Raw genomic sequence first — 16393 nt, 5'->3', positions numbered from 1 at the left:
AAATTTTACAGAAGAGAAGAAGCAGAATATTCAAGAAAGTATTTAATGAAGGAAAAGAGACTGAATATAGGACTTTAAAAGTGAGACAGGGCAAGCCAAGAAATAGGACAAGTTAAGGAGACAAACATGGGTAGGTCTGTTTCTCAGACAGTGAGGAGACTAGCTCAACTTGACACATGTTCTTTCCAAACACATATCACATATCTATCCACTTCTATCTCTTTCCTTTGCTACCACCATGGCCCAGTTTGCTCTTAGCTCTCATCCAGACTTAAAATAGCTGCGATTTTCTCCCTACCTTGCACCATCTGCAATTCATGGAACTGACACAATAATCTTTCCACTGAAAACAAGATCTATATGAGCCCCCTGCTCAATTCCCTTCAAATGGCTTCCCAATGCACTGAAAATAAAAACCAGACTTCTTGCCATGAACTTCAAGGCCCTAAATGACCTGGACCACATTTCCTGCTTTATCTTTTCTTCTAATATTTTATTCCTTAATCACTGTATTAGTCCATTTTCATGCTGCTGATAAAGACATACCCAAGACTGGGAAATTTACAAAAGAAAGAGGTTTAATTTGACTTGAAGTTCCATGTGGCTGGAGAAGCCTCATAATAATGGTGGAAGGCAAGAAGGAGCAAGTCATGTCTTACATAGATGGCAGCAAGCAAAGAGAGAGCTTGTGCAGAGAAACACCCATTTTTAAAACCACCAGATCTTGTAAGACCTATTCACTATCATGAGAACAGCATGAGAAAGACCTGCCCCCATGATTCTATCATCTCCCACCTGGTCCCTCCCACAACATGTGGCAAATATGGGAGCTACAAGATGAAATTTGGGTGGGGACACAAAGCCAAACCATACCATTCTGCCCCCAGCCCCTCCCAAATCTCATATCTTCATATTTCAAAACCAATCATGCCTTTCCAACAGTCCCCCAAAGTATCAACTCATTTCAGCATTAACTCAAAAGTCCACAGTCCAAAGTCTCATCTGAGACAGAGCAAGTCTCTTCCACCTATGAGCCTGTAAAATCAAAAGCAAGTTAGTTACTTCCTAGATACAATGGGGGTACAGGTATTGGGTAAATATAGCCATTCCAAATGGGAGAAATTAGCCGAAACAAAGGGGCTACAGGCCCAATGGAAGTCCAAAATCCAGCAAGGCAGTCAAATCTCAAACCTCCAAAATGATCTCCTTTGACTCCATGTCTCATATTTAGGTCATGCTAATGCAAGAGGTGGGTTCCCATGGTCTTCAGCAGCTCTGCCCCTGTGGCTTTGCAGGGTGCAGCTTCCCTTCTAGCTGCCTTCATGGACTGGCATTGAATGTCTGTGACTTTTCCAGGCACACGGTGCAAGCTGTCAGTGGATCTATCACTCTGGGATCTGGAGGACGGCGGTTCTCTTCTCACAGCTCCACTAGGCATTGCCCCAGTAGGAACTCTGTGTGGGGGCTCTGACCTCACATTTCTGTTCCACACTGCCCCAGCAGAGGTTGTCCACAACGGCCCTGCCCCTGCAGCAAACTTCTGCATCCAGGTGTTTCCATACATCTTCTGAAATCTAGGTGGAGGTTCCCAAACCTCAGTTCTTGACCTCTGTGCATCTACAGGCTCAACACCACATGGAAGCTGCCAAGGCTTGGGGTTTCCAACCTCTGAAACAGCAGCCTGAGCTGTATCTTGGCCCCTTTCAGTTATGGCTGGAGCAGCTGGGACACAGGGCACCAAGTCCCTAAACTACACACAGCACAGGAACCTGGACCTGGCCCACAAAACCATTTTTGCCTCCAAGGACTCTGGGCCTGTGATGGGAGAGGCTGCCATGAAGACCTCTGACATGCCCTGGAGACATTTTCCCCATTGTCTTGGGGATTAGCATTTGGTTCCTTGTTACTTATGCAAATTTCTTCAGCAGGCTTGAATTTCTCCTCGGAAAATGGGATTTTCTTTTCTATTGCATTGTCAAGCTGCAAATTTTCCAAACTTTTATGCTCTGCTTCCCTTATAAAACTGAATGCCTTTAACAGCACCCAAGTCACCGCTTGAAAGTTTTGCTGCTTATAAGTTTTTTCTGCCAGATGCCCTAAATCTTCTCTCTCAGGTTCAAAGTTCCACAAATCTCTAGGGCAGGGGCAAAATGCTGCCAGTCTCTGTTAAAACATAACAAGAGTCACCTTTGCTCCAGTTCCAAAGTTTCTCATCTCCATCTGAGACCACCTCAACCTGGATTTCAGTGTCCATGTCATTGTCAGCATTTTGGTCAAAGCTATTCAACAAGTCTCTAGGGCGTTCCAGACTTTCCTACATTTTCCTGTCTTCTGAGCCCTCCAAACTGTTCCAACCTCTGCCTGTTACCGAGTTCCAAAGTCACTTCCACATTTGCAGGTATCTTTTCAGCAGTGCCCCACTCTACTGGTACCAATTTACTGTATTAGTCTGCTTTCACACTGCTGATAAAGACATAACTGAGACTCAGCAACTTACAAAAGAAAGAGGTTTAACTGGACTTACAGTTACACATGGCTGGAGAGGCCTCACAATCATGGGGGAAGGCAAGGAGGAGCAAATCACATCTTACACAGATGACAGCAGGCAAAGAGGGAGCTGTGCAGAGAAACTCCCATTTTTAAAACCATCATATCTTGTTAGACCCATTTGCTATCATGAGAGCATCACAGGAAAGACCCGCCCCCATGATTCAATCATCTCCAGTTGGGTCCCTCCCACAACATGCGGGAATTATGGGAGCTACAAGCTGAGATTTGGATGGGGACACAGAGCCAAACCATATCATTCACTATGCTCCAACTTCACTGCTTTTTTTGTTCCTGAAATCAGGGTTGGAGAAAAACGAACATTTGATATGATGACATTTGCTTAGCACCATGTAGTTATAATCCATGTTCTTCATTTAATGTTCTTCATTAAAATTCTTACCAAAAAACCTTATTTAGAGGGTGTGATTCCAATTTTTAAAATTCCAGAAAGTAGAAGATCACAGACCATGTGATTTTCAGATTTTGTGACTCTAACTCATGTCTTTGGACTACCATTCTGAAGAGGAAGGACAACATTTATAGTTAATGATTGATATATAAAATGTGATGAGAGGAATGAAAGTTAATTTCAATTGTTAAAGGCTAGATTAACAAGAAAATGAAAGTGTCATGAAATTGATAACCGCAAAGATGCAGAAAGAAGTATTAACAGGATATTTAGCCCGATTAGCCCTGTACCAGGATGATGACTTCTGCTCATGGCTCTACAAGCAACACAGCTGTGTGAATGTGGATGAGTCATTTCAGTTTTCCAAGTTCAGAGTTCTTCTCCGAAAGAGAGGGAGAAAAGTTTCTGACCTCAGTTTAGGCAATGGTTTCTGAGAAACAATTCTAAAAGGACGATCTGTGGAAAAAAATTAGAATAGGACTTCATCACAATTAAGAATTTCTGCTTTTCAAAAGACACTTTTTATAGAATAAAAAGACAAGCCACAGGCTGGGAGAAAATACTTACGAATCACATAATTGAGGAAGGACTTGTAGCCAGAATACATAAGGACAGAAACTTCACCAAAGAAGATATGCAGATGATCAATAAGCACATGAAAAGATGCTCAATATCATTAGCCATTAGGGAAATGCAAAATAAAACCACCATCATATATCAGTACACATGTACTATACCAAGTTTTGGCAGGGATATGAAGAGATGAGAACTCTCATACACATGTGGTGATAATGTAAAATGTTACAACTACTTAAAAACTATTTGAAATTTTCTTAAAATATTAAATATACATCTATCATATATCACCCAGCCATTACACTCCTAGGTTTTACCCAAGAGAAATTAATGTCTATGTCTGTTCAAAGGCTTGTACATGAATGTTCTTAACAGCATTATTTGCAATAGCAATAAGCTGAAAAATGTCTATTAACAGTAAATGCATAAACAAACACTGGTACATTTACATAATGGAATAGTACTTGGCAATAAAGAGGAATGGATACAGATAAATACATTAACATGGATGAATCTCAAAATAATTATGCCAAGTGAAAGAAGCCAGATTTGAAAATACAGATGATTTAATATTTAAAAAAGAATCTATGAATTGCAAACTAATTTATAGTGGCAGAAAAAAGATCGGTGGTTGCCTAGAGACGAGGAAGGGGAAATGAGAAGGGGCAGGGTTCAGAAGGGTGACAAGGGACATGACGGAGCTTTAGAGGCAATGGATATGTTTGTTATCTTGAATGTGGTAATTATTTTGTGTGTGCATATATATTCAAACCTTACAAAATTGCACACTTCAAATATATGCAGTTTATTGCATCTCAATTATATCTCAATAAAGCTCTTTAAAAAAAAAGCAGGAGAAAAGAAAGTAACAGTAACCAAGACACTGGTATTGACATAAGGACAGATCAGTGGAACAGAACTGAGAGTCAGAAAATACACCTACATTTGTACGGTCAATTGATTTTCAACAAAAGTGTCAAAAAATCATTGAGGAAAAGATCATGTTCTCAATAAATTATACTGTAAAAACTGAATATCCATATAGGGTATCCATGACACCCTACTGAAAAATTAATTCAAATTAGATTAACTTTATATGAGATCAAAACCCATAACAGTGATTTTTTTGAAAAAACACAGGGGAAAATACTTGTGACTAAGGCTTAGAAACTATTCTTTACATAGGATACAAAAAGTATGAACCAATAAAGATAAAAAATGATAGAACGAAATTTACTAAACTTTTAAACTTTTGCTTATCAAAAGACATCATTGAGAAAAGGAAAAGGAAAACCCCATATTATAAGAAAGCATTTGTAGAACATGTATCTGACAGATGACATGCATCCAAAATATATGAAGACCTTTGACAAATCAATGATAGGAAAAGAAACTGTCCAATTAAAAAAAAAAAAATAGAGGATCTCCAATATTAGCCAATACAAGAAGAGCCCTAATTCTCCCAGGTACTTCCTCTTACATCAAAAAAACCCAAACCTAACACAACAAATGGACATAGGGAGATTTCAAAAGGTAGAAAGAAGACAATCTCTTCCTAGGGGCCTTGGAACTTGAGGAAGGACTACAATGAGTTTCCTGGGTTTTCTTTTTGTTATCAGTGGGGCTATAGAGAAACCTAGAACCTGGAACCAGGTACAGATGGGTGAGAGCAAAGGTGTGGCAAGGAATGGGCAGCTCCAAAAAAGTCCTGCTCCCCTTACTCAAAGTTCTAGGAAAAAGGTAGACTAATATAGGTGAAAATGTTTTTGACAACATCTGTCCTTCTCTAGCCAAACACTATTAAAAACACTGCCTCCCCTGCATACTGCTGGTCCAATAGTGTCAGCAGACATGAGCGAGAATCTAATATTTTACATAAACACTCGGAGAATCAGACCGGAACACTCTGATTCCCAAGTTGGGTGGTGTTGCTGAGGCCAAGTGAGGAGCCTGTCTTTCATCTCCTGCCCAGCAGAAACTGGAAGTGCTCTAATTTACCCTCCTGGGCAGTGTCAGCTGGGTACAGCAGAGAGCTGAGCCTCCACTCCCAACCAGAAAGTATGCAGCAAGGCTAGTCTCCAATTAATTAGCAGTAATATTCCATGTCTTCAATTATTCTTCCCTCCCCCTCCCCCCAGCTTACTTTGTCATAGTCTCCTGTGTGATGGAGGAAATAATCTTAGTTAAAATTCAACTCTCCACATATTCCATTATTGTACTCACACAACAAGTCTGGAGAAAAATGCAAAATTATACTATATCCACATTAAGTTCATGACCACCAAACTTGTTCCTTATCACTGCCTAGCAAGTATATGATGTCCAGTCAATTTCTCTCCTCCTTTAAAGTACTATTTCTAGACATTTTCTTTCTTCTCAAAACTTCAATATTCCCTTTCCATAGCCAGTTTTACCTGTTGTCTTTACTTCTTTTACGTAGAAGAAATAGAGGGAAATAAGGGAAAGAAGGAGGGAGGAAGGCGGGAAGGGAGGGAGGAAGGCAGGGAGGGAGGGAGGAAGGCAGGGAGGGAGGGAGGGAGGAAAGAAAGGAAGGGAGGAAGGAAGAAAGGAAGGAAGGAAGGAAAGGAAGGAAGGGAGGGAGGGAAGGAGGGAGGGAAAGAATGAAGGAAAGGAAAAAGGAAATGAGAGGGGAGGCGAGGCGGGGTGGGGTGGGGAGGGCGGGGCGAGGTGAGGAATCATTTAGAAGATTTGCAGCCTGGGCAACACGGTGAGACCTCATCTCTACTAAAAATAAATTAGCAGGTATGGTAGTGCGTGCTTGTGCTCCCAGGTACTAGACAGAAGTTGAGGCAGTAGGACTGCTTCAGCCTGGGAGGTCAAAGCTGCAGTGAGCCATGACTGCATCACTGCATTCCAGCCTGGGTGACAGAGTAAGACGTTGTGGGAAAAAAAAGAAGTGGAGGGAGGGGGGGGGGGGGGGGGGGAGGGGGGGGAGGGGGGGGGGGGGGGGGGGGGGGGGGGGGGGGGGGAGGGGGGGAGGGAGAGAGAGAGAGATCGATCGTGGGAAGGGAAAACACAAAGAAGATATGGTGGACATGCCCCAGGATGACCCCCAGTGGACCACATGCTTGTTTGGACCCATCCCCCTGAGTGTGGGCAGAACCTGTAACCTGATTCTAAACAGTAGAATATTGGAAAGATTTTGGAATATCACTCCCCTAATTATGTTATATGGCAAAGGTGAAAGAATTTTGCAGAGATAATTGAGGTTTCTCATCAGCTGATTTCAGTTATCAGAGCCCAGATTATACCGGGTGGGTCTCATCTAATCACATAAACCCTTTAAATTTTAATGATAGTGTAAGTGTACTAAGACTTATCTGATGGTGCTTGCACAACTGAAACACTTAAAAAAACTAATATGTATATAAGTTATATATGTAAATGAGTAAATTTTATTGTATTTAATTTTACCTCAATCTTTAAAGTAAAAGTTAAGATCTCTTCTTTGCGATGGGATTCTAATGGCAAGATTTAGACCCAGTGAACAGTTGAGAGGTAGAGATGATGTTCCCAGAACTTGCAAACCAGACTACTAGGGTAGGTACCTCTCTGTGATACTAATCATTGGGAAGAAAAATGGAAAGTTTTATTCAAATGTCACTCATTTCTTCAGTTACATGCCTATTCTAAGTGTAACCCAGATATTCCTGAGTATTCTGTTTTCCTATACTTTGAAAACTGGAATATACAGGAAGAATTAACTTTTTAATCTTTCCAGTTTCATTAGGGGTATTTGAATGATTAAGTGTTGTCTACAGCTTCTTTAGTACCACAATGCTACAGAGACTGTATGGCCTGCAAAGCCTAAAATATTTACTGTCTATCCAGCCCTTTATAGAAAAACTTCGCCAACCTCTGATTTAGATGAAAGAGAGCACATTCTTTCTGTGTCGATTCTAAACAAGGATAAAACAAAGATAATGAAACTGGTTAAGTCAGGGCTGATGTTTACACACTTGTTAAGAAATCTGATAAACAATATTTGCAAAATTGGGTTCAGTTAACATGTCATCGTTTCGTAGTTTACATTTGAATAGAAGCATTAAAATTAGCAATAGTTGTCTAAAGCGATTCAATGGTATTTTTATTTTTGTCTGTCTGTATACCCCAGGTTTTATTGGCTCATGAACCTAAATGCAACCATTGTGTTTCTGGGAATATCTTACATCCAGCACTCACAGGCCTGGGCCCTTGTTTTACTTATTCCTTTTATGTCTACACTTACGGCTCTGATAACTCTTCATATGATATACTACAACCTAATTTATCAGTCAGAAAAACGTAAGTAAATTATACTTTACATTAATTTCTGGGTTTATATTGTTTTCTTGACAGATCTTCTTTCTCTTTGATTCTTTATAACTTCTCTTTCAACTCGGAATTTGAAAATTGTGTCTGTCATTACCCTTGATAAAGCAATGGTCTCCAAGAATATTTTTAAGTAAATATTAAGACTGCTTCTTTGCAATGGGATTCTAATGGCAAGATTTAGATCCAATGAAAAGTTTAGAGGTAGAGATTCCTCTTCTCCCCATCTTCCTTTCTTTCCATGGTTAAAAAAGTTTTAATAATGGAATATCTTACACATAAACAAAAGTAGTTAAAGATTATACCTGAACTCACTTGGGTAGCTCTGAGCTTCAGCAATTATCAACTCATCTTCACTCATTTTTTCTTCTTCTTACCCAGGTAATTTTCAAGCAAAAACTAAATATTATAGCATTTCTTATTCGTGTATTTTGTTATATTTATTTATATGTAATATATTATGTAGGTGTATACATAAAAGTTAAATTCCATTTGAAAAACATAACCACAATGTCATTATCAATCTCTGTCTCTGTCACACACACCCACATATGTGTTTGTGGAGGAAGAAGATTTCTTAACACCATCAAATGTCTGGTCACTGTTAAAATCTCCCTGATTGTTTCCTTTTTGAAATTTTTTTTTTTTTTTAATAATTTGTTCAAATCAAATCCAAAAAAGGTTTAAACATTCCAAATGCCAGATATGTCCCATAAACTATACATTATATATATATATATTCCCCATGCATCTGTATCTCTATTTATTATTATTATTTATATATATATATTTTTGAGACGGAGTCTTGCTCTGTTGCCCAGGGTGGAGTGCAGTGGCTCGATCTCGGCTCACTGCAAGCTCCACCTCCCGGGTTCACACCATTCTCTTGCCTCAGCCTCCTGAGTAGCTGGGACTACAGGTGCCCACCACACGCCCGACTAATTTCTTGTATTTTTAGTAGGCATGGGGTTTCACTGTGTTAGCCATGATGGTCTCAATCTCCTGACCTCCTGATCCCCTGACCTCGTGATCCACCCGCCTCGGCCTCCAAAGTACTGGGATTACAGGCATGAGCCACCACGCCTGGCCCCTAATTTATCAGTTTTAAAAAGAAATCGTAACATTTCTTAGAGTATTTCCCGTAGTCTGGATTTTGTGAATTGCATCCGCATAGAGCTTTCCCTCTGTATTTCCTGTAAATTTTCTTTTTTTTTTATTATTATACTTTAAATTCTAGGGTACATGTGCACAATGTGCAGGTTTGTTACATATGTATACATGTGCCATATTGGTGTGCTGCACCCATTAACTCATCATTTACATTAGGTATATCTCCTAATACTATCCCTCCCCCCTCCCCCCACCCCACGACAGGCCCTGGTGTGTCGTGTTCCCCTTCCTGTGTCCAAGTGTTCTCATTGATCAATGCCCATCTATGAGTGAGAACATGCGGTGTTTGGTTTTTTGTCCTTGCGATAGTTTGCTGAGAATGATAGTTTCCAGCTGCATCCATGTCCCTACAAAGGACATGAACTCATCCTTTTTTATGGCTGCATAGTATTCCATGGTGTATATGTGCCACATTTTCTTAATCCAGTCTATCACTGATGGACATTTGGGTGCCGCAATAAACATATGTGTGCATGTGTCTTTATAGCAGCATGATTTATAATCCTTTGGGTATATACCCAGTAATGGGATGGCTGGGTCAAATGGTATTTCTAGTTCTAGATCCTGGAGGAATCACCACACTGTCTTCCACAATGCTAGAACTAGTTTACAGTCCCACCAACAGTGTAAAAGTGTTCCTACTTCTTCACATCCTCTCCAGCACCTGTTGTTTCTTGACTTTTTAATGATTGCCATTCTAACTGGTGTGAGATGGTATCTCATTATGGTTTTGATTTGCGTTTCTCTGATGGCCAGTGATGATGAGCATTTTTTCATGTGTGTGTTGGCTGCACAAATGTCTTCTTTTGAGAAGTGTCTGCTCATATCCTTCACTCACTTTTTGAGGGGGTGTTTTTTCTTGTAACTTTGTTTGAGTTCTTTGTAGATTCTGGATATTAGCCCTTTGTCAGATAAGCAGATTGCAAAAATTTTTTCCCATTCTGTAGGTTACCTGTTCACTCGGATGGTAGTTTCTTTTGCTGTGCAGAAGCTCTTTAGTTTAATTAGATCCCATTTGTCAATTTTGGCTTTTGTTGCCATTGCTTTTGGTGTTTTAGTCATGAAGTCCTTGCCCATGCCTATGTCCTGAATGGTATTGCCTAGGTTTTCTTCTAGGGTTGTTTATGGTTTTAGGTCTAACATTTATGTCTTTAATCCATCTTGAATTAATTTTTGTATAAGGTGTAAGTAAGGGATCAAGTTTCAGGTTTCTGCATATGGCTACCCAATTTTCCCAGCACCATTTATTAAATAAGGAATCCTTTCCCCATTTCTTGTTTTTGTCATATTTGTCAAATGTCACATGGTTGTAGACGTGTGTTATTATTTCTGAGGGTTCTGTTCTGTTCCATTGGTCTATATCTCTGTTTTGGTATGAGTACCATGCTGTTTTGGTTACTATAGCCTTGCAGTATAGTTTGAACTCAGGTAGCGTGATGCCTCCAGCTTTGTTCTTTTAGCTTAGAATTGTCTTGGCAATGCAGGCTCTTTTTTGGTTCCATATTAACTTTAAAGTGTTTTTTTCCAGTTCTGTGAAGAAAGTCATTGGTAGCTTGATGGGGGTGGCATTGAATCTATAAATTACCTTGGGCAGTATGGCCATTTGCACGATACTGATTCTTCCTATCCATGAGCATGGTATGTTCTTCCATTTGTTTGTGTCCTCTTTTATTTCACTGAGCAGTGGTTTGTAGTTCTCCTTGAAGAGGTCCTTCACATCCCTTGTAAGTTGGATTCCTAGGTATTTTATTCTCTTTGAAGCAATTGTGAATGGGAGTTCACTCATGATTTGGCTCTCTGTCTGTCTGTTACTGGTGTATAAGAATGCTTGTGAGTTTTGCACATTAATTTTGTATCCTGAGACTTTGCTGAAGTTGCTTATCAGCTTAAGGAGATTTTGGGCTGAGACGATGGGGTTTTCTAAATATACAATCATGTCAACTGCAAACAGGGACAATTTGACTTCTTCTTTTCCTAACTGAATACACTTTATTTCTTTCTCTTGCCTGATTGCCCTAGCCAGAACTTCCAACACTATGTTGAATAGGAGTGGTGAGAGAGGGCATCCCTGTCTTGTACCAGATTTCAAAGGGAATTTTTCCAGTTTTTGCCCATTCAGTAGGATATTGGCTGTGGGTTTGTCATAAATAGCTCTTATTATTTTGAGATACGTTCCATCAATACCGAATTTATTGAGCGTTTTTAGCATGAAGGGCTGTTGAATTTTGTCAAAGGCCTTTTCTGCATCTATTGAGATAATCATGTGGTTTTTGTCTTTGGTTCTGTTTATATGCTGGATTACGTTTATTGATTTGCGTATGTTGAACCAGCCTTGCATCCCAGGGATGAAGCCCACTTGATCATGGTCGATAAGCTTTTTGATGTGCTGCTGGATCCGGTTTGCCACTATTTTATTGAGGATTTTTGCATCGATGTTCATCAGGGATATTGGTCTAAAGTTCTCTTTTTTGTGTGTGTCTCTGCCAGGCTTTGGTATCAGGATGATGTTGGCCTCATAAAATGAGTTAGGGAGGATTCCCTCTTTTTCTATTGATTGGAATAGTTTCAGAAGGAATGGTACCAGCTCCTCCTTGTACCTCTGGTAGAATTCGGCTGTGAATCCATCTGGTCCTCGAATTTTTTTGGTTGGTAGGCTATTAATTATTGCCTCAATTTCAGAGCCTGCTATTGGTCTATTCAGGGATTCAACTCCTTCCTGGTTTAGTCTTGGGAGAGTTTGTGTGTCCAGAAATTTATCCATTTCTCCTAGGTTTTCTAGTTTATTTGTGTAGAGGTGTTTATAGTATTCTCTGATGGTAGTTTGTATTTCTGTGTGATCGGTGGTGATATCCCCTTTATCATTTTTTATTGCATTTATTTGATTCTTCTCTCTTTTCTTCTTTATTAGTCTTGCTAGCGGTCTATCAATTTTGTTGATCTTTTCAAAAAACCAGCTCCTGGACTCACTGATTCTTTGAAGGGTTTTTTTGTGTCTCTGTCTCCTTCAGTTCTGCTCTGATCTTTGTCATTTCTTGCCTTCTGCTAGCTTTTGAATGTGTTTGCTCTTGCTTCTCTAGTTCTTTTAATTGTGATGTTAGCATGTCAATTTTAGATCTTTCCTGCTTTCTCTTGTGTGCATTTAGTGTTATAAATTTGCCTCTACACACTGCTTTAAATGTGTCCCAGAAATTCTGGTATGTTGTGTATTTGTTCTTACTGGTTTCAAAGAACATCTTTATTTATGCCTTCATTTCGTTATGTACCCAGTCATCATTCAGGAGCAGGTTGTTCATTTTCCATGTAGTTGAGCGGTTTTTAGTGAGTTTCTTAATCCTGAGTTCTAGTTTGATTGCACTGTGGTCTGAGAGACAGTTTGTTATAATTTCTGTTCTTTTACATTTGCCGAAGAGTGCTTTACTTCCAACTATGTGGTCAATTTTGGAATAAGTGCGATGTGGTGCTGAGAAGAATGTATATTCTGTTGATTTGGGGTGGAGAGTTCTGTAGATGTCACTGTCAACAGATCAGCAGAGACAGAAAGTTAACAAGGATATCCAGGAATTGAACTCAGCTCTGCACTAAGCAGTCCTGTAAATTTTCTAATAGACCTAGATACTTGCAGATTCAGATTTCATTTTGGCCAAATTTCTTCATAGGTGGCATTATGTACTTTAATTAAGAAGCATAATGTCTGTTTTTGCAGAGTTAGCATTCATTGATTATTTTTGCCCAAATCCAATATTTTATTGAGGATTGCAAGGTGATTACATTCTATATTTCTTCCTCTTTTACTAACTGAAATAATTTCATAAAGACAAATATCTCCTCATCAACTAGTTACATTGAGGTATAGTTTCTGTAATAAAAAGAAGATAAACATTTAAGTATTTCCTTCTATCTATAGATTTTCAAATTATTGAGTTGAATTTCAACATTCTGCAAAAGTAATTATTAGGATTTCTTTTTTAAAAAACTATAATTATGAATTTATGCTCTTAAGCATTTTTGATGTGTTTCAGTCTACTACAGCTAGTGATTCTCAATTTTGTTTCCATATTTGGACAGTGAAGTCCCCTTCATGTTGGTACCTTAGTCGTTCAGATAAACCTCTTGCTGTTTTTCATCGCTTCCTTGGTTTTCTGGATTACCCTTCCATTTTTTAAATAAATGCAAATATTAAAATATGTGTGTGTGCATGTGGGCATAGATACTGTCTGCCCTTTTGATGGAAGAAGTAACATATAATGCACACTTTTCTCACTTGCTTTTTTTTTAGTTAGTATAGTTTAGGGATCATTTTATAATTGTATATTTATTGTGTAACAAACTATCATTTATTTTACCAGTCCCATATGGATAGACATTTGGGTTGCTTTTTTACATTTGCTGTATTAAGTAGATTCTGATAAATAGCTTGGTGCATGTTTCTCTTTGCTTTTTTTTTTTTTTTTTTTTTTTTTTTTTTTTTTGCCAGTATATCTTTAGGATAGATTCAAATCAAAAGTAAGTCCAAATATAATTTTTCTATATGTTGCCAAATTCCTTTCTATAGTGGTTGTGGCACTATTTTGTATTTCTACCAAAAATGGACAAGAATGCCTGTTTCCCCACAGCCTCTCAAAGTATATTGTCAAACTTTGGGATTTTTGCCAAGTCGAGGGTGGAAAATGGTATCTTGCTGTGGTTTAAATTTGTATTATTCTTATTTTGAGAAGAGTTGAGAATCTTTTCATTGCCTTAGAGCATTTTGAATTTCTTTTTCAGTGAATTACCTGTTCATGTTTCTAGTTCAACTTTTCTATAGGGTTGTAGTATTTATTGCAGTAAAAAAACAAAAAAACAAAAACACACACACACACATAATATAAAATTTACCACCTTTATCACTTTTTTTCTGAGTGTATAAGATGAACATGTAATTTTCAGCTTAGGCATTCAGGTATCAGGACTATTTATTGTAGCTTTTAATTGATAATAATAATTGTACATATTTATGAGGTACCTAGTGATGTTTCAATACATATAATGTATAGTAATCACATCAGGGTAATTGGCAGATCCATCATCTCAAACATCATTTCTTTGTGTTGGGAAAATTCAATATCCTTCTAACTATCTAAAACTACATAATATTTTATTGTTAACTACAGTCATCCTACAGTGGTATGGAACACTACTACATATTCCTCCTACCTAGCTATAATTTTGTGTCACTTAATAAATCTCTCCCTTTCCTCTATGCTTCCCAGCCTCTAATATCCTCTGTTCTATGTTTTACTTCTTTGAGATCAGCTTTTTTTTAGCTTCCACATGTAAATGAGAACATGCAATGTTTAAATTTCTCTGGGCTTATTTCACTTAACATAATGTCTTCCAGTTTCATTCATTTATGCAAAGGAAGGGAAGTCAATATATCAGAGACATTTGCACCCTCATATTTATTGCAGCACTACTCACAATAGCTGAGATATGGAATCAGTCTAGGCGTCCAACAACAAATGAATGGATAAAGAAAATGTGGTATCTATACACAATGGAATACTATTCAGCCATAAAAAGGAATAAAATCCTGTCATTTGCAGCAACACGAGTAGAACTGGAAGACACGGTGTTAAATGAAATAAGCCACCTTAATCATTTTAAGTGTACCGTTCAGTAGTGTTAAGTATATTCACATTGTTATGCAACGGATTTCTAGAACTTTTTCATCTTGCCGCAACACTAAAGCTGTATATCCACTAAACACTAATTCCTCCCCCCCACTGCTCCTAGCCCTTGGTAAATGCCTTTCTACTTTCTGTTTCTATTTTTTGACTGCTTTAGATACTTCATATGAGTGGAATCATACAGTATTTGTCCTTTTATTGCAACTCACTTAGCCTAATATCCTCAAGGTTTATCCATGTTGTAGCATCCTGTCACATGCTACAACATGGATATACCTTGAGAATATTAGGATATTAGTGCCACATAACATTCCATTGTATGTATATACCACATTTTCTTTATTCACTTGTGTAACAATGGACATGTGGGATGTGCCTAGCTCTTGGCAAATATAAATAATGCTGAGATGAATGTGGGTATGTAAATGTTTCCTCACAATCTCACTTTGAATTCTTGTGGATATATACTCAGAAGTGGGATTGCTGGATCATATAGTAGTAATTCTACTTTAAAGTTTTTGAGAACTCTGTTTACTGCTTTCCATAAAGGCTGCATCATTTTACATTTCCGCCAACAGTGCACAAGGGTTACCCACAATTTCTCCACATCTTTGTCAATGCAGTAATTTTCTGATATTTTAATATTGCCCATTTTGAATGATGGTTATGAAGTGATATCCTGTTTATTATTATTATTATTTCAAAGGCAGAGTCTCCCTATGTTGCCTAGGCTGATCTCAAACTCCTGAGCTCCAAGGATTTTGCTACCTCGTCCTCCCAAAGTGCTGGGATTAGAGGTGTGAACCATGACACTCAGCGTCATTATGGTTTTGGTTTGCATTTCCCTAGTAATTAGTGATGTTCAGCATCTTTTCATGTGTGTATCGGCCATCTGTAAATCTCATTTGAAGAAACGTCTATTCAAGTCCTTTGGTTATTTTTAAACAGGTTATTTGAGGTTGGGGGGGTTGTTATTAAGTTGTAGAAATTCATTATACATTCTGGATATTAACCCCATATCAGACATACGTTATGCAATTATTTTCTCCCATTCCATACGTTGCCTTTTCACCCTGTGGATTGTTTTCTTTGAAATGCAGAAGTTTTCATGTTTGATGCCATCCCATTTGTCTGTTTTTAAATTTTTTTGTTGCCTCTTGTTTTATTGTCATGTCCAAGAAATCATTGCTAAATCCAGTCTACTGAAGCTGTTGCCCTGTAGTTTCTTCCTGTAGGAGTTTAATAGTTTTAGCTCTTACTTTTAGGTCTTTAATTTATTTTGAGTTAATTTTTGTATATGGTGTAAAGCAAGGATCCAACTTCATTCTTTTCAATGTGGATATCCAATTTTCCCCACCCTATTTGTTAAAGAGACTGTCCTTTCCCCCTTATGTAGTCTTGGCACTCTTGTTGAAAATTATTTGGCAACATATGCAAGGGTGTATTTCTGGGTTTTCTACTCTGTTCCATTGGTCTATATACCTATCATCATATCAGAACCTTGCACTCTTAATTACTGTTACTTTGTAGTATGTTTTAAAATCAAGACGTGTGGGACATCCAACTTCAATTTTCTTTTTTCAAGTTTGTTTTAACTATTAATATTCCATATGAATTTCAGGAATTTTTTTCTATTTCTGCAAAAATGCTATTGAGATTTTGACAGGGATTGCATTGAATCCATAGATCA

General features: G+C 38.2%; 1 protein-coding gene across 1 annotated transcript in view; it reads left to right on the top strand.

Annotated features, from left to right (window-relative positions):
• SLC15A5 (solute carrier family 15 member 5) overlaps positions 1-16393 on the top strand; it is a 91572-nt gene that overhangs the window by 12357 nt on the left and 62822 nt on the right. The window contains exon 3 of the mRNA XM_050749514.1: positions 7671-7840. Within this exon, the coding sequence (XP_050605471.1) occupies positions 7671-7840 (170 nt within the window). The remainder of the gene's footprint in view (positions 1-7670; positions 7841-16393) is intronic.

This window comes from Macaca thibetana, chromosome 11 (assembly GCF_024542745.1).
Source record: "Macaca thibetana thibetana isolate TM-01 chromosome 11, ASM2454274v1, whole genome shotgun sequence".
Lineage (NCBI taxonomy): Eukaryota > Metazoa > Chordata > Mammalia > Primates > Cercopithecidae > Macaca > Macaca thibetana.
This window is presented reverse-complemented; position numbering and strand designations above follow the sequence as displayed.